At 41.7% G+C, this 25954-nt stretch overlaps 1 protein-coding gene across 11 annotated transcripts in view; it reads left to right on the top strand.

The window, feature by feature from the left end:
* ryr3 (ryanodine receptor 3) overlaps positions 1 to 25954 on the top strand; it is a 370356-nt gene that overhangs the window by 113154 nt on the left and 231248 nt on the right. For all 11 annotated transcript variants that reach the window (XM_043697973.2, XM_043697975.2, XM_043697971.2 and 8 more), the window contains 5 exons: positions 7831 to 7949; positions 17960 to 18093; positions 19004 to 19245; positions 23154 to 23346; positions 24972 to 25188. In XM_043697973.2, coding sequence (XP_043553908.2) covers positions 7831 to 7949; positions 17960 to 18093; positions 19004 to 19245; positions 23154 to 23346; positions 24972 to 25188 — 905 coding nt within the window. The remainder of the gene's footprint in view (positions 1 to 7830; positions 7950 to 17959; positions 18094 to 19003; positions 19246 to 23153; positions 23347 to 24971; positions 25189 to 25954) is intronic.

Below are 25954 nucleotides of genomic sequence, written 5' to 3'. Positions count from 1 at the left end.
TTCTTAAACTCAATCCTCCTACTAATGAAGGCCAACAACCTTATGCCTTCCTAACAACTCTATTCACTTGGGTGGCAACTTGGAGAGATCTGTGGATGTGGATCCCAAGATCCCTCTGTTCCTCTACACTGCCAGGAATCCTGGTTTTAACCTGTAATCTGCATTCAAATTCGACTTTCCAAAATAAATCACTTCACACTTTTCCAGGCTGAACTCCAGCTGCCACTTCTCAGTCCAGCTCTGCATCCTGTCAATGTCCTGTTACAACCTACAACAGCTCTCCATACTATCCACAACTCTGCCAATCTTTTGTGTCATTGGTAAACTTACTAAACCACCTTTCTGCTTCCTCATCTAAGTCATTTATAAAAATCGCAAAGAGCAGAAGTCCCAGAACAGATCCCTGCAGAACACCTCTGGTCACTGAGCCTCAGAATGAATACTTTGTATATTCTATCACCATATGTCTTCTAAGGCCAGCCAATTCTGTATCCATACAGTCAGACTTCCCTGTCTCCAATGCCTCCTTATCTTCTGAATGAGCCTACCATGGGGAACCTTATCAAATGCCTTGTTAAAATCCATGTACGTCACATCCACTGCTCTACCTTCATCAATGTGTTTTGTCACATCCTCAAATAATTCAATAAGGCTTATGAGGCATGACCTGCCCCTCATAAAGCCATGCTGACTATCTCTAATCAAGCTATGCTTTCCCAAATAATAATAAATCCTGTCTCTCAGAATCCTCTCCAGTAATTTGCCCACCACTGATGTAAGACTGACAGGTCTGTAAATCCCAGGGTTATCCCTATGCCCTTTCTTGAACAAGGGAATAACATTTGCCACCCTCCAATCATCTGGCAGTACTCGAGTGGGCAGTAAGGATGCAAAGATCATTGCCAAAGACATAACAATCTCTTCCTTTGCTTCCTATAGAGCCTTGGGTTTATCCTGTCTGGCCCAGGAGACTTATCTATTAAGTGGCATTCTGATCCACTTCACCTGTTCTTGAGATCTCATGCCTTAATAATTGTCTTGCTCTGAACATTCCCCCTTACACCCCTAGTCCCCTGATTTGTTATTGGTTTCTGACCCCACTGATCAGTGCCAGCATTCTACTGTGGTAGGAGTGACAGCAAGTCAGGAGATGGGGAATTACACGGGAGGTATCTTGAGCAATTTTCTGTAACAGAAACTGATGAAAGCTCAGGTATTATTTGAGTTCATTTGCAGTACCAACACTCATGTGTAGGCTGGCAATACAACAAGTGTTTCTCCTGAGCTGTTGATTTTGGGAAACTCCAGACAAAATTATGAGTTTTGGGCACATTACATCAGAGCAAGTGTGCGTTCTTTTCAAGCTTTTTAAAATATTTGTTCTGATTCAACTTGATAGAGGACTGATTACTTCCTGCCAAGAGGCATATGCAATCTGAAGACTCTTAAGCTTTAGTGTGCAAAGGCACACTAAGAGTTCTGAGGGAGGTGGCTGAGGAGATAGCGGAGGCGTTGGTTGAAATCTTTCAAAAGTCACTGGAGTCGGGGAAAGTCCCAGATGATTGGAAGGTCGCTGTTGTAACTCCCTTGTTCAAGAAAGGATCAAGGCAAAAGATGGAAAATTATAGGCCAATTAGCCTAACCTCGGTTGTTGGTAAAATTCTAAGGATGGTTAAGGATGAGGTTTCTAAATTCTTGGAAGAGCAGGGTCGGATTAGAACAAGTCAACATGGATTTAGTAAGGGGAGGTCATGCCTGACAAACCTGTTGGAGTTCTTTGAAGAGGTGTCAAGTAGGTTAGACCGGGGAAACCCAGTGGATGTGGTCTACCTAGACTTCCAAAAGGCCTTTGATAAGGTGCCACACGGGAGGCTGCTGAGCAAGGTGAGAGCCCATGGTGTTCGAGGTGAGCTACTGTTATGGATTGAGGATTGGCTGTCTGACAGAAGGCAGAGAGTTGGGATAAAAGGTTCTTTTTCGGAATGGCAGCCAGTGACAAGCGGTGTCCCGCAGGGTTCAGTGTTGGGGCCGCAGCTGTTCACATTATATATTAATGATCTGGATGAAGGGACTGGGGGCATTCTAGCGAAGTTTGCCAATGATACAATGTTAGGTGGACAGGCAGGTAGTACTGAGGAAGTGGGGAGGCTGCAGAAGGATCTAGACAGTTTGGAGGAGTGGTCCAGGAAATGGCTGATGGAATTCAATGTGAGCAAATGCAAGGTCTTGCACTTTGGAAAAAAGAATAGAAGCATGGATTACTTTCTAAACGGTGAGAAAATTCGTAAAGCCAAAGTACAGAGGGATCTGGGAGTGCTAGTCGAGGATTCTCTAAAGGTAAACATGCAGGTTGAGTCCGTGATTAAGAAAGCGAATGCAATGTTGTCAATTATCTCAAGAGGGTTGGAATATAAAAGCACTGTTGTGCTACTGAGACTTTATAAAGCTCTGGTTAGGCCCCATTTGGAGTACTGTGTCCAGTTTTGGTCCCCACACCTCAGGAAGGACATACTGGCACTGGAGCGTGTCCAGCGGAGATTCACACGGATGATCCCTGGAATGGTAGGTCTAACATATGAGGAACGGCTGAGGATCCTGGGATTGTATTCATTGGAGTTTAGAAGATTAAGGGGAGATCTAATAGAAACTTACAAGATAATACATGGCTTGGAGAGGATGGTGCTAGGAAATTGTTTCCGTTAGGCGAGGAGACTAGGACCCGTGGACACAGCCTTAGAATTAGAGGGGGTAAATTCAGAACAGAAATGCGGAGACATTTCTTCAGCCAGAGAATGGTGGGCCTGTGGAATTCATTGCCACAGAGTGCAGTGGAGGCTGGGATGCTAAATGTCTTCAAGGCAGAAATTGATAAATTCTTGATGTCACAAGGAATTAAGGGCTACGGGGAGAATGCAGGTAAGTGGAGTTGAAATGCCCATCAGCCATGATTGAATGGCGGAGTGGACTCGATGGGCCAAATGGCCTTACTTCCACTCCTATGTCTTATGGTCTTATGGTAAAACAGTCAGCGGCCACGACACCCTTGCAGTTGCCGGGAACCGAACCCAATCCTTCAAATGACCTCAGTAGGGTGTATGCTTATGTAAAAGTAACTTAGGTTCTGGTGGACATAATTTACTACCAGGGCAACCCTGTGAAATTTTAGGCCCATTGAATATTTTGAAATATTGACACTTGTGGCATGGAATAAGTGTATATACCATCGCATTAATTTACTTAAATAAGTGGGCTAATAAGTTACAACTTTAACAGCTGAATTGTACATATTATATCATTTATGCAGGAACCAATATGTAAACATTGCAATGCAGTTCATCTCTAATCCCCTGCTTAATGCTATTGTAATGTTCCTGTGGGAACACAATCTATTTGCCTTGACTTTCATCTTTGTATGAGACTGCTACTGGTTTTAATTTCTCCTGCATGGTTCCCTGGCAGCAATAAGATGCAGCCTTTTTTCTCACATCTAAATCTCTTTAAAGATGTTTAATGTCTCTGACACTATAAACAGTGAATCTATAATGAGTAATTGAGGCATTAAGATCAATGTACCGACATTCTACTATGGCCAGAACCCGGGAGAGGGAGGATGCTCCTGGTCCTAATCACTGGGGAACATGCTGAACTGGGACCTGGGCCACTGGCCATGTCGCAGCACTCAAAACACAAGGGAGCAGAGGCCAAACTCACCCCAAACATAGGGAAAGAATTTCTGAGGAGCTCCCCTTCCAACCATGGGTTGGTTCTGTTCCGTGTTTATCAGTTTTAGTTGCCAGTTCAGGCAGAGATAGAAACAGGTTGGATACTTCAGGGGGTGGGAAGAGATGGAGGGGAGGCTTCAGGGTCACTGGAAGTGAAAGGGGAGGCTTGCAGGAATGGTCGCTTAAAACAAGGGAGAGTGGAGGATGGAGGGGTTGTGTTGAGAAGGAAGTGAAGGAGGAGGCTGCAATGTTGCCAGAGAAAGAAGAGAAAGGATAGGCTGCAGGGATGAGGAGGAGAGAGCATGGGAGGCTGAGTGGGACAGAGTATGGAAGAGAGAAAGAGACGGAAGGGTGGAATAGAGAGTGGGCGTGACTGCAGGGTTGGAGGAAAGGGACCTTAAAAGAGGCTGCACTTGTGAGGGGAGAGACAATGCAGGGAGAGGGGCTGCGAAATGAGGAGAGATGTAGAAAGGGAGGTTGGATGAAGATTGGTGTGGGAGGCAGGTGATAAAAAAACAGAGTAAATGGTTTAAAGCCTGTCAATAAAAGAACACTGTGCAATTAAGAATGGGCAATAAATGCTAGCATAACCAGTGACATCCACCTCCCGTGAACAAATGAAAAAAAAATCTTATCTCAGTGGGAGCCAAGAAAAATTGAAATCACTGAGGTAATAAATTCCTCACAAATGAAGGTAGAATTGCTACGTTAAGACTGCATATGAATAGAACTATCATGTGAATTGTTAAGTTCACATCTGAGATTGAAATCAGAGTGAAAGGTATAGTAACTGCATGGTTAATATATCTTGTTGTGCATATGTGATTGAAATGTGATAGCTTTGACCTAATCTATCTCAGGAAGGTGTGTTCAAAGTGATGGCTTTTTCAATATAGTAGTGTGTAATTGATTTTAGAAAAAATATTGCTTACAAACACCAACTGCCTTTTGACAATTTAAATACTGTGGCATCTCAGACAGTAATGTCTTCATTGTACATTGTGGCTTTAGATTTAATAGGGAGTTGATAATTATTGAGGATATTGATATATTCTTTTAATTCTGTTCATGTACAACTCCGGATGACCCGTATGACAGTAGGTGCTGAGACTTTGTACCTGCATTACTCAGTAAATTAGTTAGAATGAAAAAGAGTCAAATTCAAACAAGATATAGCCGTCAAGGAAAACACAAAAGCATTTATTAAGCAAATACTAAATGAATATTTTGCATCAGTATTTACTGTAGAAAAGGATATGGAAGATATAGACTGTAGGGAAATAAATGGTGACATCTTGCAAAATGTTCAGATTACAGAGGAGGAATTGCTGGATGTCTTGAAACGGTTAAAGGTGGATAAATCCACAGGACCTGATCAGGTGTACCTGAGAACTCTGTGGGAAGCTAGAGAAGTGCTTGCTGGGCCTCTTGCTGAGATATTTGTATCATCGATAGTCACAGGTGAGGTGCCGGAAGACTGGAGGTTGGCAAACGTGATGCCAATGTTTAAGAAGGGCGATAAAGAAAAGCCAGGGAAATATAGACTGGTGAGCCTGACCTCAGTGGTCGGCAAGTTGTTGGAAGGAATCCTGAGGGACAGGATGTACATGTATTTGGAAAGGCAAGGACTGATTGGGATAGTCAACATGGCTTTTTTTTAGATTAGATTTCATTACAGTGTGGAAACAGGCCCTTCGGCCCAACAAGTCCACACTGACCCGCCGAAGCGAAACCCACCCCTACCCCTACATTTACCCCTTACCTAACACTACGGGCAATTTAGTATGGCCAATTCACCTGACCCTGCACATCTTTGGACTGTGGGAGGAAACCGGAGCACCCGGAGGAAACCCACGCAGACACCGGGAGAACGTGCAAACTCCACACAGTCAGTCGCCTGAGGCGGGAATTGAACCCGGGTCTCTGGCGCTGTGAGGCAGCAGTGCTAACCACTGTGCCACCGGCTTTGTGTGTGGGAAATCATATCTCACAAACTTGATTAAGTTTTTTGAAGAAGGAACAAAGAAGATTGATGAGGGCAGAGCAGTAGATGTGATCTATATGGACTTCAGCAAGGCTTTCAACAAGGTTCCCCATGGGAGACTGGTTAGCAAGGTTAGATCTCAAGGAACACAGGGAGAACTAGCCATTTGGAAACAGAACTGGCTCAAAGGTAGAAGACTGGGTGGTGATGGAGGGTTGTTTTTCAGACTGGAGGCCTGTGACCAGTGGAGTGCCACAAGGATCGGTGCTGGGCCCTCTACTTTTTATCATTTACATAAATGATTTGGATGCGAGCATAAGAGGTACAATTAGTAAGTTTGCAGATGACACCAAAATTGGAGGTGTAGTGGACAGTGAAGAGGGTTACCTCAGATTACAACAGGATCTGGACCAGATGGGGCAATGGGCTGAGAAGTGGCAGATGGAGTTTAATTCAGATAAATGCGAGGTGCTGCATTTTGGGAAAGCAAATTTTAGCAGGACTTATACACTTAATGGTAAGGTCCTAGGGAGTGTTGCTGAACAAAGAGACCTTGGAGTGCGGGTTCATAGCTCCTTGAAAGTGGAGTCGCAGATAGATAGGATAGTGAAGGCGGCGTTTGGTATGCTTTCCTTTATTGGTCAGAGTATTGAGTACAGGAGTTGGGAGGTCATGTTGCGGCTGTACAGGACATTGGTTAGATCACTGTTGGAATATTGCATGCAGTTCCGGTCTCCTTCCTATCAGAAAGATGTTGTGAAACTTGAAAGGGTTCAGAAAAGATTTACAAGGGTATTGCCAGGGTTGGAGGATCTGAGCTACAGGGAGAGGCTGAACAGGCTGGGGCTGTTTTCCCTGGAGCGTTGGAGGCTGAGGGGTGACCTTATTGAGGTTTACAAAATTATGAGGGGCATGGATAGGATAAATAGACAAAGTCTTTTCCCTGGGGTCGGGGAGTCCAGAACTAGCGGGCATAGGTTTAGGGTGAGAGGGGAAAGATATAAAAGAGACCTAAGGGGCAACATTTTCATGCAGAGTGTGGTACGTGTATGGAATGAGTTGCCAGAGGAAGTGGTGGAGGCTGGTACAATTGCAACATTTAAGAGGCATTTGGATGGGTATATGAATAGGAAGGGTTTGGAGGGATATGAGCCGGGTGCTGGCAGGTGGGACTAGATTGGGTTGAGATATCTGGTTGGCATGGACGGGTTGGACCGAAGGGTCTGTTTCCATGCTGTACATCTCTATGACCATGAGTCTATTTGGGATGGAATTTTGACTCGTTCTCTATTCCAAAGCATGTGAGGGGAAGGGTTAAAGGTATCAGTGAAATAAGAGTGCCAGGAACAGCAGAAGCACCAGGTCCCATGATTTCTCTTCCTGATCCTAGTGATGGTATCAAGCAAAGTGTGAATATTATTTTTGAGCTAAAAAGCTGTACTTCTTTGATATCTAATATAGACATGCAAACAAAGAAATGCAATGTTAAGCTAAAGTAAATGCTGGAAATATTACACAAGAATGACTCATTTTCAAACCTTTAAATTGGAGACATTGTAATATTTAGTGTCTTGCTTAAACCGTGCACCTCCCTCAAGTATCAATGTACATTTGTCCATATGTGTCTGACACTTGACTAAAGAACAGTTGAAGTGCCTGCCCAAGACTTGAGGAAACTTGGATTCGCTGTCCTTACAATGAGATCTTATATGGAGACCCTGTCTCCTAATGCTGATGGCCCAGATGGTTAGTGAAGGCACTGTAATATTGAGAAGGACGGGGAGATTTCTTGGCCACCATCTTTCCCACAGAAACCACCAAAAACAAATAAACTAGTTATGAAATTTGAGAATCAGAAAATATTTTCTACTAAAAGTGCAATTTGTTCATCTGTGCAAAAGGTTGGTTTTGTCAGTAAATGAAAGATCATTAGAAAAAAACTTAGCCTTTTTCTTCCCAGAGAACTGATTCTGGGGAAAGGAAAATGAGCAACGATAATTTTGTAAACTGATTACATCTGCGCTTCAGAACTGATTCGAAATGTTACATGTACATAGAGGTTTGTCACGTCACTTTGAAATATCTGACATCCTTTGACAATTTTGATTTATATTTTTGACACAGGTATCCTGGAGGTTTTGCACTGTATCTTGATTGAAAGTCCTGAGGCGCTCAATGTGATCAAAGAAGGGCATATCAAATCTATTATTTCATTACTGGATAAACATGGACGCAACCATAAGGTATATACATGGTCACAAAACAATGCATTCTGAAAGTCCTGACCAAATATAAGAATGTAAAGTAAATAATTTGTCAATGTTTCTTGTCATAAACTGCCTCTGAAGACAAAAAAGTGTAAGAATTGGAGGATAATATAAATGATGTCTTAAACAGAGTAAGGCACTTGAGTACAAAGGGTTATTGATAAATATGTGTATAGACAGTCTATATTGTTAGTGATACAAGGGGACATGATAACAAAATTCTCTGAGAATGGACCTTGTGAGGCCTCATGGCTGGAATCTCTACAGTGTGGAAACAGGCCCTTCGGCCCAACAAGTCCACATTGACCCTCTGAAGAGTAACCCATCCAAACCCATTCCATTACTTTATGTTTACCTCTGACTATTGCACGTAACCTACACATGCCTGAACACTTTGGGCAATTTAGCATGGCCAATTCACCTAAGCTGCACATCTTTGGATTGTGGGAGGAAACCAGAGCACCTGGAGGAAACCCACACAGACACGGGGAGATCGTGCAAACTCCAAACAGACATGAGTCACCCGAGGCTGAGATCGAACCCGGATCCCTGGCACTATGAGGCAGCAGTGCTAACCACTGAGCCACTCACTGTTACACTTTGTTGTATAAGTAACACTCAATATGTTACCAGCAGGCTAACTCCCTGCTATAGGAAGAATGCTGTTAAACTTGAAAGGGTGCAGAAAAGATTTACAAAGATATTGCCAGGTTTTGAGGGTTTGAGTATAGGGAGATGCTGAATAGGCTGGGGCTATTATCCCTGTTGCGTTGAAGGCTGAGGTGTGAACTTATAGAGGTTTATAAAATCCTGGGGATAATGGATTGGCTGAATAGTCAAAGTCTTTTTCCCAGGGTAGGAGAGTCCAAAACTAGAGGACATAGGTTTAAGGTGAGAGGGGAAAGATTTAAAAGAGACCTGAAGGGCAACGTTTTCACGCAGAGGATGATGTGTGTGTGTATGGAGCGAGCTGCTAGAGGAAGTGGTGGAGGCTGGTACAATTACAATTTATAAAAGACATCTGGATGGGTATATGAATAAGAAGGGTTTAGAGAGATATGAGCCATTTGCTGGCAAATGGAAGTAGGCCAGATTGGGATGTCTGGTTGGCATGGAAGATTTGACTAAAGAGTCTGTTTCTGTGCTGTATAACTCTATGACTCTAAGACCCAAAATGCCAAGCAGCCATGAAATGACGAGTTAAGCAAAAGTAACAAGGAGAATGATTGCAAGTAAAGGACAGTGCAGGAAATGGTAACAAAGCTTAAATGAAGGCTTGAGTGAAGTGAACAAATGGAGAAGACCTCTCCCTTACTGGAGTGCCTCAAAAATGTGAGAGCCCTGATTCAAACTAAGAAATAGCTGAACAGGCATTACAGATTTATAAGGTACAAGACTGTATTAGAATTAGCAGAAAAGTCTTGCAAGGAACAGGTCAGTACCCTTCATTATGCCATAGATGGCACTGCAGATGACATATTTGTCAGATCGGGAACTCATGAAGAGTCAGTGACATTAAATGCTGATATGAAAGTATTTGAAATATACATTAGCCTTAGAAGGAACACTATTCTCAAAAGAGTAACATTCAATGGATGTAATTAATGATAAGGAGAGAGTGTTGATTCCCTTATTAAACAATTTATGTTGACAGGCTGTGAAAATGAATCCTGGAAAGATGAATTAGTTCTGAATCGCAGTGAATCGTAGATGCTTTTAACAGAATTTCAGCAGTCAAGGGAGAATTTAATGTTACCAATGCTTGTGCAGTTAACCAGGCAGGCAGCTATCAGAAAGCAAAATCATTTATTTATTAAATGTGACAGAAAACTTTGAGGAGAAAAATGACTGATACTGGACAATTTATGGTGTATTGGAGTAGAATCATACTTCCACCGGAACATTGAAAGCTTGAGAAAGGCAGCTGCCATCCATTACTCAGTGCTCTCACTGTAACTGGAAAAGGCAGCATCGGCACAAAGACTGCCAGAAATGCAGAGTGCTATTCCAAAAAAGAGGGGATATTTTCAAACTGTACGATGCAGCAAAATGGCCCCAATTCAGAAACCAAAAGGAAAAATTATTAATGCCAGTAGCTTTCAAAAGACTGAAGATGTCAAAGACAATGAAGTGCTATTCCTGGGAAAAATGACAGAATCAAATGAATAGTATTGGAATGCAAAAACTATGGTTAATGAGACAAGAAACACATTTTTTCAGATTCGCAATAGTGGTGATTGAAGACCAGTGCATGGTGTGTCTTTGACTGAAACAGAGCTACGATATACAATAGTTGAAAGTGAAGCATTAGCCATTACTTGAGCTTGTGAAAGGTTTTCACACTATGTCTTGGGTCTTCAGTTCACAATTGAGACAGATCACAAATCACTGGTCACTCTTTTGAATGCTATGGGACCAAGAGTGCAGAGTGTTTGTTAGGGATTGACTAGATTTGATGCTACACTTAAGTATGTTCAGGGAGAAATCAGATTACATGAAACTTACATTGTCACACATTCCTGTTGAAAAGGCTGTTTGAGAGTACATGGAGTTTGTTGAAGATGTTGAAAACTATACTTCATTGACCACAAAATATCAACAACACATTGACCACAACACCAACACAGAGGCTAAATGAAATAGAAAGGCACAAAGTCAGAAGAAAAATATACTGAAATCTGTGTGTACTGTATATAAAGATGGCCAGAATATTTCTCAAGTAATCTAATGCTTAGACAGTACTTTGATGAATAAAATCAGATCAGTGTTGAGGATAACTTAGTGACTCGTAACAAGGTGTGCCAATAGTTGTATTGAGCATTTACCATTTTAAAAAGTTGGAAAATGTGGCAATGAAGCTTGTTCTAGGGGGATAATGTTGTAGTTTTTGGAAGCAGCTTCCCTCATTGAGGACGAACTTAATAAAAATGTAACCTATTTGGAGGTCGAGACCTTTTCAAAGCCTGAACCTCCATATAAGCCTTATGTCTACCCACAGTCTTGGGAAATGTCTCAACTACCCAAATATCAGATCACAAAGAAAGCTTGGGACAATTAGAATTTTTTACTGCAATCTTTGGCTCGCCCATATTAAAACTACTAACAGAGTTTAAGTTCCACCCAGACAGGCTACTCAGAAAATTCACTGCAAGATCAGAACATGCTTAAGTTATGGCCAAGCTCCTGACTTTAAAATGGGCATAATGCCAGAGTGAATGCACATTTTGAAGCCATGCTGGCTTTCCTATAATATATAACATATGAGCAAAGAATACTGTAGATTTAAGACTTGCGCAGTATGCTGAACAGATATCAAACTTTCCAAATGGTGGTGGTTTTGGTCAAATGTTTTGGATTCTGTACATATTTCAGCCTATCACCCTGTCATGGTGAAGAATTGATCAGAGTCCCTAAACTGATATAGGCAGTCTGGCCACAGTCGAATCATCCTTACTTCTGGGTCAGAAGTTCTGGCTGCAAGTCTCTGATCAGGACTTATTGACCATTGAAAGTTTGCTATATGGCCAAACAAGTTGATTGCCAACTTTTAAATCTTTCCAACACTCCTGAAGATGGGATTTAAGAGTGGAAGTGATTGGCCAACCATCTGACAGAATTCAATAGCAACCATTCACAGATAAGAGTGAATCCAACAAAAGTCTATGGAACAACTATAGACAACTGTAGACCTAGAGAGAAAAGAAATACAGACAAGTAAGATAGACAGTATTTCACCAGAAGTGCTGGATGTCTTGAAATGCATAAAAGTGGATAAATCCCCAGGACCTGATCAGGTGTACCCTAGAATTCTGGGGGAAGCTAGGTAAGTGTTTGCTGGGCCTCTTGCTGAGATATTTGTATCATCGATAGTCACAGGTGAGGTGCCGGAAGACTAGAAGTTGGCTAACATGGTGCCAGTGTTTAAGAAGGGTGGTAAGGACAAGCCAGGGAACTATAGACCAGTGAGCCTGATGTCGGTGGTGGGCAAGTTGTTGGAGGGAATTCTGAGGGACAGCGTGTACATGTATTTGGAAAGGCAAGGACTGATTAGGGATAGTCAACTTGGCTTTGTGCGTGGGAAATCATGTCTCACAAACTTGATTGAGTTTTTTGAAGAAGTAATAAAGAGGATAGATGAGGGCAAGACAGCAGATGTGATCTATATGGACTTCAGTAAGGCTTTCGACAAGGTTCTCTATGGGAGACTGATTAGCAAGGTTAGATCTAGTGGAATTCAGGGAGAACTAGCCATTTGGATACAGAACTAGCTCAAAAGTAGAAGACAGAGGGTGGTGGTGGAGGGTTATTTTTCAGACTGGAGGCTTGTGCCCAGTGGAGTGCCACAAAAATCGGTGCTGGGTCCATTCCTTTTCATCATTTAAATGAATGATTTGTATGGGGGCATAAGAGGTACAGTTAGTAAATTTGCAGATGACACCAAAATTGGACGTGTAGTGGACACCGAAGAAGGTTACCTCAGATTACAACAGGATCTGGACCAGATGGGTCAATGGACTGAGAAGTGGCAGATGGAGTTTAATTCAGATAAATGCGAGGTGCTGCATTTTGGGAAAGCAAATCTTCACAGGACTTGTATACCTAATGGTAAGGTCCTAGGGATTGTTGCTGAACAAAGAGACCTTGAAGTGCAGGTTCATAGCTCCTTGAAAGTGGAGTCACAGGTAGATAGGATAGTGAAGAAGGTGTTTGGTATGCTTTTTCTTTAATTCTGCAAGTACAAATTCACCCCACAAACGTTTGTGTGTGTGTGTGCGCGCGCGTGCGTGTGTGTGGTGGGGTGGCTGGCGGTGGGAGAGTTATGTGTGTCTGTGAGAGGGTGTGTGTATGCGTGGGAGTGTAAAGGAGTTTAAGTCTGTGAGAGGGTGTGTGTAGGAGTGTATGTGTGAGTGTATGAGAGAGGATGTGTGTGTGTGTGTAAATAGTGCAATGGAGTCAACTGTAGTGTGACATGAAGCTAAGGTCCCAGTTGAGGCCATCCCCATGGGTACCGAACTTGGCTATCAGTCTCTGCTCGGACGGACAGACAGACAGACACACACACACAATCAGACCCTCTCTCATACACTCCCACACTCACCCTCTCACAGACTTAGATCCCTTTACACTCACACTCCCACACATACACACACCCTCTCACAGACACTCACCCGCAACACACACACCTACATGCACACGTATACATACAAGTTTGTGGGGTGAATTTGTACTTGCAAAGTACATTTTACTTTCCTCAAAAACTGCATGAATCCATGTAAGATTCTGTAAATACGTTTTTTTAGATTAGAATCAGTCTGACCATTGTGGCACAGACAGCCCCACAGGGAGTTAACATCTTCAATACCTTATCTGGGCCGACGTGACACCAATTGTTAAAGTGCACTTGAGAATCTAACTTCCAAAAAAAGTTTTGTGATTTACACATGAAAGAACTGAAACCTACATGTTCATTCTAAAAGATGAGAGACTTAACAAACAATCTGGGTCTTTTTTAATATATAATTTCAGTTACATCACACTGTAAACTTTTGCTATAAATTCTGTGACTTACAATCTTATTCCACCTGATGAAGGAGCAACGCTCCAAAAGCTAGTGCTTCCAAATAAACCTGTTGGACCATAACCTGGTGTTGTGTGATTTTTAACTAAGTGTGTGGCTTGGAGGGAAAAGTACGGATAGTGGTGTTCTAATCAATCTGCTTCTCTTGCCCTTCGAGATGGTAAAAGTCATGGGTTAGGAAGTTGCTTTTGAAGGAACTTTGAAGAGTTGGTGCAGTGCATCTTGTAGAGGATATCTATAACTACCACTATGCGTCAGTGTTGGAGGAGGTTCCATTAAGGAGGTTGCTTTGGCTTGGATGGTATCAAGATTTGTCTTGTAGATGGCGAATGGGGTTTGCAGCATTAAGAGGTGGATTAGTCACCAAAGAATTTCTGAACTGCTGTTTAGACACAGTATTTGTAAGACTGGTCAAGTCAATGTTATTATTGACCCCGGAATGTTGGTAGTAGGGGAGCTGGTGGAGGGGTGGGGGGAGGTGCCGTGTTCCAATGATAGTAATAAAATTGAATGTCAAGGGGAGACGGTTAGATTTTCTTTTGATCGAAATGGTGATTGTTGGACACTTGTGTGATGAGAATGTTACTTGTTACTTAAAAGCCAATGTGTGGTTGCTGTCTTGCTGCATATAGATGTGGTTGAAATGTGTGTTGCTGGAAAAGCACAGCAAGTCAGGCAGCATCCAAGGAGCAGAAGAGTCGACATTTCAGGCATAAGCCCTTCATTAGGAATGGGATGAAGGCCTATGCCCGAAATGTCGACTCTTCTGCTCCTTCGAAGCTGCCTGACCTGCTGTTTTTCCAGTGTCACATTTTTTGAATCTGATTCTCCAGCATTTGCTAGTGCATGTAGACTTGGACTACTTCAGTACATTAGGAGTTGTGAATGGTGCTGAACATAGCGCACTGTGCTGAACATCAGTGAACATCCCCAATTCTGATATCACGTTGAAAGAAGGATAATTGACAGACCAGCAAATGATGATTGGACTGAAGACGCAGTCTGGAGGAACTCCAGTGAAACAGGCATTGGGAGAAATCAGACTCCAGTATAAAGGGAGAGGATTGACCTTTGAAAGAATTCTGAATGCTGGGACACAATTTGGGCAGTGTGACAGTCAGTTTCTGCTTATGGACTCAATGATGGCTCGGTGGTTAGCTCTGCTGTCTCCCGGTGCCAGGGACCTGGGTTTGATTCCACCCTTGGGCGACTGTGCACAGTTTGGTACATTCTCCATGTGTCTGCTTGGGTTTCCTCTGGGTGCTCCCCCAGTTTCCTCCCACAGTCCAAAGATGTGCAGTTTAGGTGAATTGCCTATGTTGTCCAGGAATCTAAAAGCTAGGTGGATTAGCCGTGGGATATACTGAGTGTCTAAGTCTGGGTGGGATGCTCTTTGGAAGGTTGGTGCAGACTGAATGGGCTGAATGGCCTCTTTCCGCACTGTAGGGATTATATGATTCTACTTCTTGCTGGCGATCAGCCAAGATGTAACCCAAGTTCTCTTACTGTACTCTGTTAAAATCCAAATCAAGTTCTGAATATTTGGAGGGGTTGGGTATGGAGGGCATTGAAGGGCACATTCCAACACTTAAATCGGAAGAGAGAGCCCATGCAATATTGACCTTGAAGAAACCTGCAGAATTCCATCAGCATTAAAGCAGAATCCCATGGTGTCAGATGAATACTTTGAAGATGCTATCCTATTTCAAAAAAGACCTGTAGATAGTCAAACTATTGCAACCCCGCCAACAGTCCAAACTCTTTTGCTGTAAGGAATTACATTTTTATTAGCTAGGTAGTATTAAATTAATACTTCCATTATTTCCAACCCCAACAGACATTTTTATGCATTTAAGGTCTAAAGTAAAGATTACTTTGTAAACAACTGACAAGACTGAACTGTCTTGTATCTATCCCAGGTTGGAATATTTTCAGGTATTCTAAAAGCAAATCTCCTTATAGTTGCAATTCTATTTCATTCTATTTTATTAATAAATTGATTATCTGTTATGTTATATTTATCAAAGCTTTGCAGGTCAAAGTCCTCCATACTTTGAATATGGGCACTGTAACTCAAATTAACATGATTTTGCTCACTACGCAGGTTGCTCAAGTAACAATACCAAGTTTAATTTTCTTCTTTCTCCTCAATGTACTTTTTGAAATAACTGTCTTTGACAGTTTCCAATGTTTGTCCACTTTACAACTATTGGAGGTGAGGGATGTTCGTGTTGAAAAATGGGATGCATCCCATTTCAAGCATTCTGATGTCAAATATGGCACAGCCAAATTCTGAATAAAGCACTATGTTCACTGCCAAATGAGCAGCTCGCTAATGCCCTATTGTACTATTTTAACCTATTTCCACCAGAACCATCCTATTGCCTCTTTGACAGAGATTAGCACCCAAGGTGGGATTAGCTTTAGTTTTGTGCCATAGTCTTATACCCCCATGAGCTACTTTTCACAAGGGACTGTACTCCAGGAGTTCTTCATCCATTAATCTTGCCTAATTTTGAATGCAGTTCCCATTGGTTTTTAGAGCAGTTTTTAACCCAGTAGCGTCACTGTATCCATTTCTCTAAAGTTTTCTGTTTTTTTTTCCCCTATTCCTCTTCAGATGGGAGGTTTGGACAGTTTATTGCCTGTCTGTGTCAGCTAATAGGAAAAGTTTTGGAATATGATCAATTTTACTTTTTGGAGGCAGGAGTTAAATTTTCACTCCCTGCAAGTTGATAGCGAGCAGGAGGGTAGAACAAGAGCAAAATTCGAGGCTTGGCTTATTTTAGGTGCTAGGACTGAAATACACCTGGTCTATCAGCTGCCAGTGAATGGGCGAGATAGGTGGAAAACAGCTGCAGGCTTGCAGCCAGTTCAGCCTCTGTTGCACTGGGAGTTGCTGCTCCACCCTTATCTGGTGGGAAAGCTGCAACAAGTTCCCTGCTTGGGACACGTATTCAGAGTTTCATTCAAGGAGCAGGAGAATTGACATTTCAAGCATAAGCTCTTCATCAGGAATCAGCTCTCTTGCTCCTCGGATGCTGCCTGACTGGTCGTGCTTTTCAAGCACAACAGTCTTCGACTCCAGCATCTGCAGTGCTCACTTTCTCCTCCTTTCAGAGTTTCATTGTCTAAACAGCTCCCTGCTTTGCATAAGCTCATGGAGCTTCCGGGCCTTCTGACTGGAACCTTTGCCACCTAACTGAGGGTAAGTGGTTTGTGACATTTCAATGGAAGCAGGTCAGTCCACTGTATTGAAATCTCTCCATTTCCAACCCATCCCCTATCTCCACCCCCAATCTGGGCTGGCTAAAACTGACTTCAGGATATTTTCTTCCACGTGAGTGTTCTGATTCAGGAAACTGAAACAGAATAAAGCAATTTAATTAAGACTATTCCAAGGTCACGTACTGCACCGTGTTGGGTGGCACAGTGGCTCAGTGGTTAGCACTGCTGCCTCACAGCGCCAGAGACCCGGGTTCAATTCCCACCTGAGACAACTGTCTGTGTGGAATTTGCACATTCCTCCCTGCGTCTGCGTGGGTTTCCTCTGGGTACTCCAGTTTCCTCCCACGGTCCAAAGATGTGCAGGTTAGGTGAATTGGCCATGCTAAATTGCCCATAGTGTTAGGTAAAGGGGTAAATGTATTGGAATGGGTCTGGGTGGGTTGCTCTTCGGAGGGTCGATGTGGACTTGTTGGGCCGAAGGCCTTATTTCCACACTATAAGTAATCTAATCTAATCTAGTAATCTATATGTTGAGGAAAGCACTAAAGGTTGCGGCATCTGCTGCCAAGGTACAATGGGGAAATACTACCACCTGAGGTCTTTCTGCTGAAGTTAAGGGGGTGGGGGGTGGATCCTCAGGTATATGTTAATATAATCCTGCACAAGTAAGAAATGCCTTGTTGAGTCAAATTCTAATGTTCCTTCATATGCTACTGTACAGAACCAAACTGCAGTTGTGACAATATATATAAAAAATATAATTTTAGGAATAAAATATAATTTTGAAAGAACAGTAAAAGTGGGGTTCAGTGAGCTCAGTTGGCTGAATGGTTACTTAGTGATGCAGAGTGATCCAACAGTGATGGTTCAATTCCCACACCAGCTAGGGTTACGATGAAAGACGTTTCTTCTCAACCTCTTCCCTTGCCTGAGGATTGGTGGCTTCCACCAGTCATCGCCCTCTAATGGGAGTGTAGCTCTACGGTCTGCCAAGACTATGATGACTTTACCTTTTACTTTCAAACCTTAGCCTCAAATGATGTTAATGACAGTGACCCAGTCATAACTGTGGATCCGCAATTTCTTCCCGATATTAGTTTAGTGATAAATTAACTTATGATTGGAAACTATAATCTCAGATTGTTTAGATCTTGATGTTTGTTTGTTTGTTTGTTTTTAGGTGTTGAACCTGCTGTCTTCTCTTTGTGTCTGTAATGGTGTTGCTATACGAGCTAATCAAAACCTGATCTGTGACAATCTGCTACCTCGTCGTGATTTACTGCTGCAAACCCGCTTAGTTAACAATGTGACAAGGTAATGCAACTTTATGTTCATTTCTCTTTAATTGAAAACCTGAGAATTTTAAGGTGCAAAGGGGGCCATGTGGGCCATTGTTTCTGTGCTTATCGTAAAGATCCAGCCAGCCTGATTCCACTTATCAGCTCTTGGTCTGTAGTCCTGTCAGTCACTGCAATGCAAATACCTCTCTGCTGATCTCTATATCTATCTATATCTTTGATCTGGTTAGAGTTTCTTCCTTTATCATTCTTTCAGGCAAACAGTTCCAGACCACCACCAACCTCTGAGTGAAAGAAATTCCCCATTAATCCTCTAACAATTACTTTGTGTCTTATGCCCTCTGATTGTTGACTCATCTGCTAAAAGGAATAAATCAATCCTATGCCCTGTATTGTGCTTTCTTATCATTTAATAATCATCCTGACTTCTTTTTCTACTCTCCAGTTTTCAGGACTAGTCACCTCCACAGTGTTTCGATGAATTCATACCATACCAAACTGTGAACAAACTAATAAATATTTTACATTTAATTGTGACCCAGTCAAGGCATTGATGTGGAATTGGTCTTCTGTCAGTGATTTGTCAAGCCAGGAATTTCATAGGGGAGGGGGTGAAGGAGAGGTTTACCTCCTATCGCTTCTCCCAAGCCTTGGGAAATTTCTGGGCAATACCTTTTAAAGGTCACACTGGCACTCAGCAGTAGAGCAACATAAGTATTAACCATATGTCTATCCTTTTTATGCTAGCCAGGCACAGTTAATATCTGCGCTACAATAATTCAAAAGTGAGTGAGCTGATGAAATTAAATATACTATCTAAAAGAAAATGTATACAAAGTGTCATTTGCAATTTAACTTTGTATCTTGTTTATCAGTTCATGAAGATACAGTACTGATGATCATTTTATATTGCCTTTTTTCTTTAGCATAAGACCGAACATTTTCTTGGGAACCAGTGAAGGATCAGCTCAGTACAAGAAATGGTATTATGAGCTTGTTGTTGATCAGGTCAATCACTTCTTGACAGCTGATCCTATTCACTTGCGTGTTGGATGGGCATCTGCAAAGGGCTATGCTCCCTATCCAGGAGGTGGGGAAGGATGGGGAGGCAATGGAGTGGGAGATGATCTGTATTCCTATGGATTTGATGGACTTCATTTGTGGTCAGGTTTGTACCTGTACAAACATACCTTAGCTATGTTAAAAGCAAATATTAAGGTAATTTACAAGAAGGATTTTCTTACACTTGATGTTTTGATGGAATGCTCAATAACTAATTTAACATGATCACTCAAATCAGATTTCCTTAGATAAGCAAATGGTTATTCAATATCTTACATATATATATATATCATATTCATTATTCAATTCCATTTGTGCAAGGATAATTTATAGAAAAGTAATTTGTGAATTACAAATAATGCCCATTTAGCTCTTGATTTCTCAGTGTCAATGTGGTCAAAAAACATTTCTTATTTTCAGTGATGGTAAGGGACAGTGGTTAGATTCGCTCATGGTGGCAGTGGTAATTGCCTGGTACCCTGTGGTGCTAATACTGACCACATCAATCCAATCTTGAATGTTGTTCAGGTCTTGGCGTGTGTTGACATGCACTGTATGAGGATCTGAGGATACGGAGAAACTGCTAAACATTGTTCAATCATTTGCAAAAATCCACAGTACAGCCTTATGATGGAAAGAAAGTCATTATGATGGATGCAATTACCCTGTGGAGTTCTTGCCATGATGCCCTGGGACTGAAATGTTTGACACTGAACAACCACACCATTTTCTTTTATGCTCGTACAACTCCAATCAGTAGAGTGCTTTCCCGCTCATTGTCATTAACTCCAGCCTTGCCCGGGCTCCTTGGTCAAATTTTTTCTTGGTGCCAAGAGCAGTTACTTTCATCGAACATTACAGCGCAGTACAGGCCTTTCGGTCCTCAATGTTTCATCTCACCTCTGGTATATAGCTCTTTTATCCATGTTTGGACCAAGGTTATGATAATGTCAGGAGCCAAATGGCCCTGCTTGAACCTAAAATGAATGTCAGTGAACACATTATTACTAACTATGTCTAGCATTATTATTACCACCCACTTCCCCAACATGAAAGAATCCTGCTGAGGGAATATTCTCAGCTTCCCTGACCCTACAATTACAGCTAAGATGAAGCATGAGTCCCATTCAAGACTGTCAAAAGTTCCAGTGCTTTTTGTGAATCATTGCTTAATGGTAAAAACTCAAAGACTGCTTAAAAATGACACAAAGATAAAAGTTTTCATCTTGTACTCCTCAGAACCCAAACATGAGAGCTCAAACACCAACTTGAGTAAATTCAAGGAGGGGGTAGACATTTTAATTGGTAATGAGTTGAAGGGTTATGGAGAGTGGGCTGAAAGGCTGTGGTGAGACAAGCCATGATTGTATTAAATGGTGGAGCAGGCTCAAGAATCTGAATTACTTACCCCTGCTCCAAGCTTTTGTGTTCTTGTACAACATAAGAAGAGGGTCTGATTTGTTTTAATTATGGTTGGCATGTGGATGCAGCAGCGTCTGTTAACTGTCAGTCTCAGCTGGCTGATTGACATCAGACTAGGCAGGTGCTCTCTGATTGGTTAAGGCGTTGCCATGAGGAATGCAATTGGAATTGACAGACTCATTGACAAACTGTTGAGAAAGGGTTGTGGAGAAAGGATATAAATACCTTTGAAACTGCCCAGAGAAAGTTCACTCAACTACATGAAGTGGGATGAAGGGTTTATCTTATGAGGTAATGTGGACAAGCTCAGCCTGTGTCTATCTGAGTTTAGAAGAATAAAAGCTGGTCTTGTTGGAACATATGAGATTTGTGGGATCTTGAAAAAATGTATGCTGTAAGGATGTTTTCCTTTGTGGGAGAGACTAGAATGAGGTTGCACAGTTTAAAATTAAGGTGGTTCCCAATTAAGACAGAGATAAGGAAAAACTTTTTTCTGTGAGACGTTTTAGTCTTTGGAGTTCTTTCCCTTGCATCACAGTGGACACAGAGTCTAGTTATTTTTAAAGCAGATGTTTACAGATGCTTGAATAACAAAGGGGTGATAGAGATCGGTGGATTTGTGATTTGGGAAGATAATCAGGGGAGATACCAGCCTAGTGGTATTAATCCAGAGACCTAGGTGATACTCTGGGCACCTGAGTTCCAATCCTACCATGTCATGGTGAATTTTGAATTAAGTAACAGATCTGAAATTCAGAGTCCAATAATGACCATGAAACTGTTGTTGATTATTGGAAAAACCCAACTGGTTCACTAATGTCCGCTAGGGAAGGAAACAGCTATCCTTAATAGATCTTGCATTTTTGTGACTCCAGACCCACAGCAATGTGGTTGACTCTTAACTGCCCTCTGGACAATTAGGGATTGGCAATGAATGAGCAGGCCTAGCTAGTGACGCCCACATCCTGTGAAAATTTTTTGAACATTTTTTAAATCAAAGTCTTATTGAACAGCAGAGCAGAACTCCACAGGCTGATTGACCTCCCACTGCTCTTGACTCGTATATTCATGTATTAGTGAACGATGAAAATGATAATGAAATTTTTTCAGCAAAAGGTTGAAAAGGAAGGAATTCTTTCTATTGAAAGGAAATTTGGGTGAGACACTTAACCAGGCAGTTGATCCAAACCCGTTGGTCACTTCTTAGGATCCATATGAAGGACAAAGCAAAGGAGGCTGCTGTTTTGTCTCTCAAAGTTAGCACAGCCTTTACCTTGTTTGGCACTCTCTCCTTGCTAAAGTGGACATTTATTTCCATTTCTCAATTTGTAGAACCCAATCATGATTTGGAAATGCTGGTGTTGGACTGGGGTGTACAAAGTTAAAAATCACACAACACCAGGTTGTAGTCCAACAGGTTTAAATGGAAGCACACTAGCTTTCGGAGCGATGCTCCTTCATCAGGTGATAGTGGAGGGCTCAATCATAATACAGAATTTATAGCAAAAATTTACAGTGTGATGTAACTGAAATTATACATTGAAAAATTGATTGTCTGTTAAGCCTTTCATCTATTAGAATACAGTGATAGTTTCATTTCTTTCATGTGTAAATCACAAAACCTTTTTTTAAAAAGGTTGCATTCTCAGGTTAGCTGTTAACAATGGTGATAGCTAGACAATATGTTGAAGGTGTTACCCCCCTGTGTTCTCTGTCTATGAGTTTTATGTAAAACTGTATGAATTTATGTAAAACTCCGTTATCTCATTTTTTAGATTAGAATCAATCTAAGCATTATGGCATAGACGGAGAACACAGGGAGCCAACACCTTCAACATATTGTCTAGCTATCATCATTGTTAACAGCTAACCCGAGAATGCAACTTTTTAAAAAAAAGGTTTTGTGGTTTACACATGAAAGAAGTGTAATTAGCATAGAGAATGTGCAGACACATTCCACACAGACTCCAACACAGACAGTTGCCTGAGGTGGGAATTGAACCCGGGGCTCTGGCGCTGTGAAGCAGCAGTGCTAACCACTGTGCCACTGTGCCGCCACATCTGATGCAAAGGCATTTGAAATTCACAGCAATAGTTGGCTTCTATCACTTCTTAAATGTCATTGATTGCACACAAGTAACCATCCAGGCAGCAGACAACAGCATTCATGAATAGGAAAGGCTGTGACTCCATTAATATCTATCTGGCCTCCAATCATTGAAGTGTAAAGTACCCAAAAAGCTATCATGATTCTCTTAGCTTGTGACACTCTGTAAACCCTCCTAACACCTGAAAAAAGAAGTCCAAGCATGAAAATATGTTTTTCCTTTTAAATGGTCTTTTGGCTGAGATTTTTGAATGGCTACCCTGTGGAACTTTGCTGCAAATAGTTGGGCTTCATTTCTGAAGGTTATATTTGTTCAATTTTTAAAATGTGTGTAGTCACAATTCAATAACTCCCAAGATTCTTCCTCTTCCTGTCATCCTATTCCTATTGGAAGTAAAATTGTCACAGTAGATCAAATAAAGAATTTTGATGATGATGTCAATGTTGTATAATCAATTAGCATTGTATGTTTTCCTCCGTAACAGGTCGAGTGGCCAGAGCTGTAACGTCAGCTAATCAACACATACTGAACTCTGATGATGTAGTTAGTTGTTGCCTGGATTTGGGTGTTCCTAGTATATCTTTCCGCATTAATGGACAACCAGTGCAAGGGATGTTTGAGAGCTTCAACACTGATGGCCTCTTCTTCCCTGTAGTCAGTTTTTCTGCAGGCGCCAAGTAAGTTTATCTTATCTGTTTGCATTGCAAAAGTATAATTATAGACAAAAGCTTCAAGGACCCGGTCCACTATTTAGACTCAGATAGCCAGAAAGCTCCAGCACTGATATACCACCATCCAGGGAGTGTTCCTCATAATCATTTCAGTGGTGGGACCTGTAACACTTAGGGTGCATCTAAGCACTCAGGGACGGGGAATGTTGGTCAGCAGATTCGGTGAGAGACAAAAATGTCAGAGGACACAGAGTTTGAGAAAAATTGGTTTTGAATGAATAATTTGTGCATGTTACATGAGCACTGGGACATTGCGCAGGCGCAATGGCAGTGACAGACCCTGATGTTGCCACCAGAAAGCTAACAGGCAGGCTGGCAGGCTTTATGGGTACCCTTCACATGTGGCAAGATGGAACATCTGCTGGTGATAAACAAAAGGAGGCAAATAACTGGCTTTTAATGACCACTTTAGAGCCATTATTAACCAAAGGGCAGCCATGCTATTTGCTGTGTTCTTGGCTGTGAGTAAAATGCCAGTGGCGGTGAGAAGGTAATCCCACATGATTTCATTACGCTCACCATGTTCACCAATCCTCTCTACAAGAATGCTGCTGGGGTGAGAGGGGTGAGGCAGAGTATAATATTCTGCCATATGTACAGCATCTTTTCCCGATGTGACTTAAAGATCAAATTCCGCCATGTGGAATTGGAGATGCGTATAGTTGTGGACAATGGTTTATTACAGTCCCATTGCAAATCCTGTCCAAATGACTGTGGTTTGATATTGGAGCCAAAATAAATCTTTCTCCCATCAATCTCAAAAGAACTTGTCTGAGAAAAATTGAAATGTGATGCAGTACTTTAGGTCTGAAGTATTTTTATGCACAGCATAGTGCAAAGAATACCGTGGGACATCCATGTTTAACAGGAAGTCACAATAAAACTGGGCAGTTGCACAATTGGTTTTTCTCGATGTTGCATCTGGGAAGTGCAAAGTTGAAGAGTTGGACCTGGTCTCTATTGCACCACCCTGATTCTAAGGCGTTGCTTATACAAACTATTGGGGCAAGCTCTGCCTGGCTGTAGCTAAAAGGAAATGTGTCCTGAAAAGTTAGCGTTGAGGTATGTGCCAGGACTCTGTGTAGATTAGAGGAAACTCTGAGAATTATAGGATGCTCCAAAGAAAGAGAATGGTAGTAGGTTGGACAAGATCATTCAGTTATTGTCCTCTGTCCAGCACCACCTTTGGATCATCTTGAGCAGCAGCTAAGAGTTTAAGATGCTGTTATCAGAAACATACCTGCAGGCTTCTCTTGTGTTTTTTTTCCCAGTTCTACTGAGGACAGGCCTGAGGGAACCCAGGCTTTGCCCAGAACAAGTTGATGTTCCATACCAACTTGTGGGCAGGCTGGTGGGTGGGATGTTTGCTGGTGATTGTGGTGGAGGAGCATGGTGGACATGGGGGATTGTTGGGGTGTGGAGTGGAGTTGTGGGGAAAGGAATATATTGGCCCTCAATTTATTAGTATAGGATTTTCTAAGCATATGTTGATGCAAAGAACCATACTTATCTTGCCTATTTTGAAAGAATGACTTGTGATTCATCTTTACCTTTCTTGTCCTTTCTTCAAGAGTACGATTTTTGATTGGTGGTCACCATGGAGATTTTAGGTTCTTGCCTCCCCCAGGATATGCACCTTGCTATGAAGCACTTCTTCCAAAGGAGAAGTTGAGATTGGAGCCAATCAAGGAATACAAGAGAGATTATAATGGTGTTCGAGATTTCCTAGGGACGACAACCTATCTTTCCCAGGCCTCCTTCATCCCCAAGCCCGTAGATACCAGTCAGGTACGTAAACCTCCTGAAATAAATCACAAACTTAAAATGCCAAAGTTACAATAATTCATTACTATAAATTTCCATTTGCAATTGATTTTAGTTTTTGAACCACAAATAACAAATTTTGTTTTTTGTATTGTTTAGCTGCTAAAAATCACAAAATTGTAATGAATTTATGCGACACCATAATAAAGGATAGTAATTTTGGCACTTTCGGTTTGTGATTGTGAGAATGGACTTTCCAAACAGATCTGATGCTTGGTATTGGATCATTCTTCAATTCGCTAAATACTGACCAACTAAACAAAAACCCAGTGACACATTAATTCTTGGAATGTAAGACAGGACAATGAGGACATATTTGATTACAAATATAATTTTCAGGTTAAGAGTTGTAAGTGGACCCAGTCATTACTGATGAGCTTCTGATGTTGCTAAAGATTTGCAAGGTACTGCAAACCTCAAGTTGTTTGATTTAAAAAAAAGATTCTTTTTGTCTACTTCCATCATCTTAGTTCTGCTATTTTAGTAGTTCAAGAATATCAGTGCTAATAATTGAAAAACAGTGTTCCATTTCCAACCCTCTATTAATAAATGGCCCTAAACAGATTGTGGCTACAAGATCAGCTCAGATGCTGAAGGTTCTGGGATTTGTAACTCACCTTCTGAGTCCTGAAAGTCTGTCTACTATCTAGAAAACACTGAGAGGTGGATAAGCAATTGGCACCATTGGTTAGTGTATTGGGGTGAAGTGCATTGTCAGAATGTTCAGGGT

Source organism: Chiloscyllium plagiosum, unplaced genomic scaffold (genome assembly GCF_037043375.1).
Source record: "Chiloscyllium plagiosum isolate Xiang-an unplaced genomic scaffold, Cpla_swu_hap1 HiC_scaffold_8, whole genome shotgun sequence".
Lineage (NCBI taxonomy): Eukaryota > Metazoa > Chordata > Chondrichthyes > Orectolobiformes > Hemiscylliidae > Chiloscyllium > Chiloscyllium plagiosum.
The sequence above is the reverse complement of the archived record's forward strand: the minus strand, read 5'-3'. Positions and strand labels throughout refer to the sequence as shown.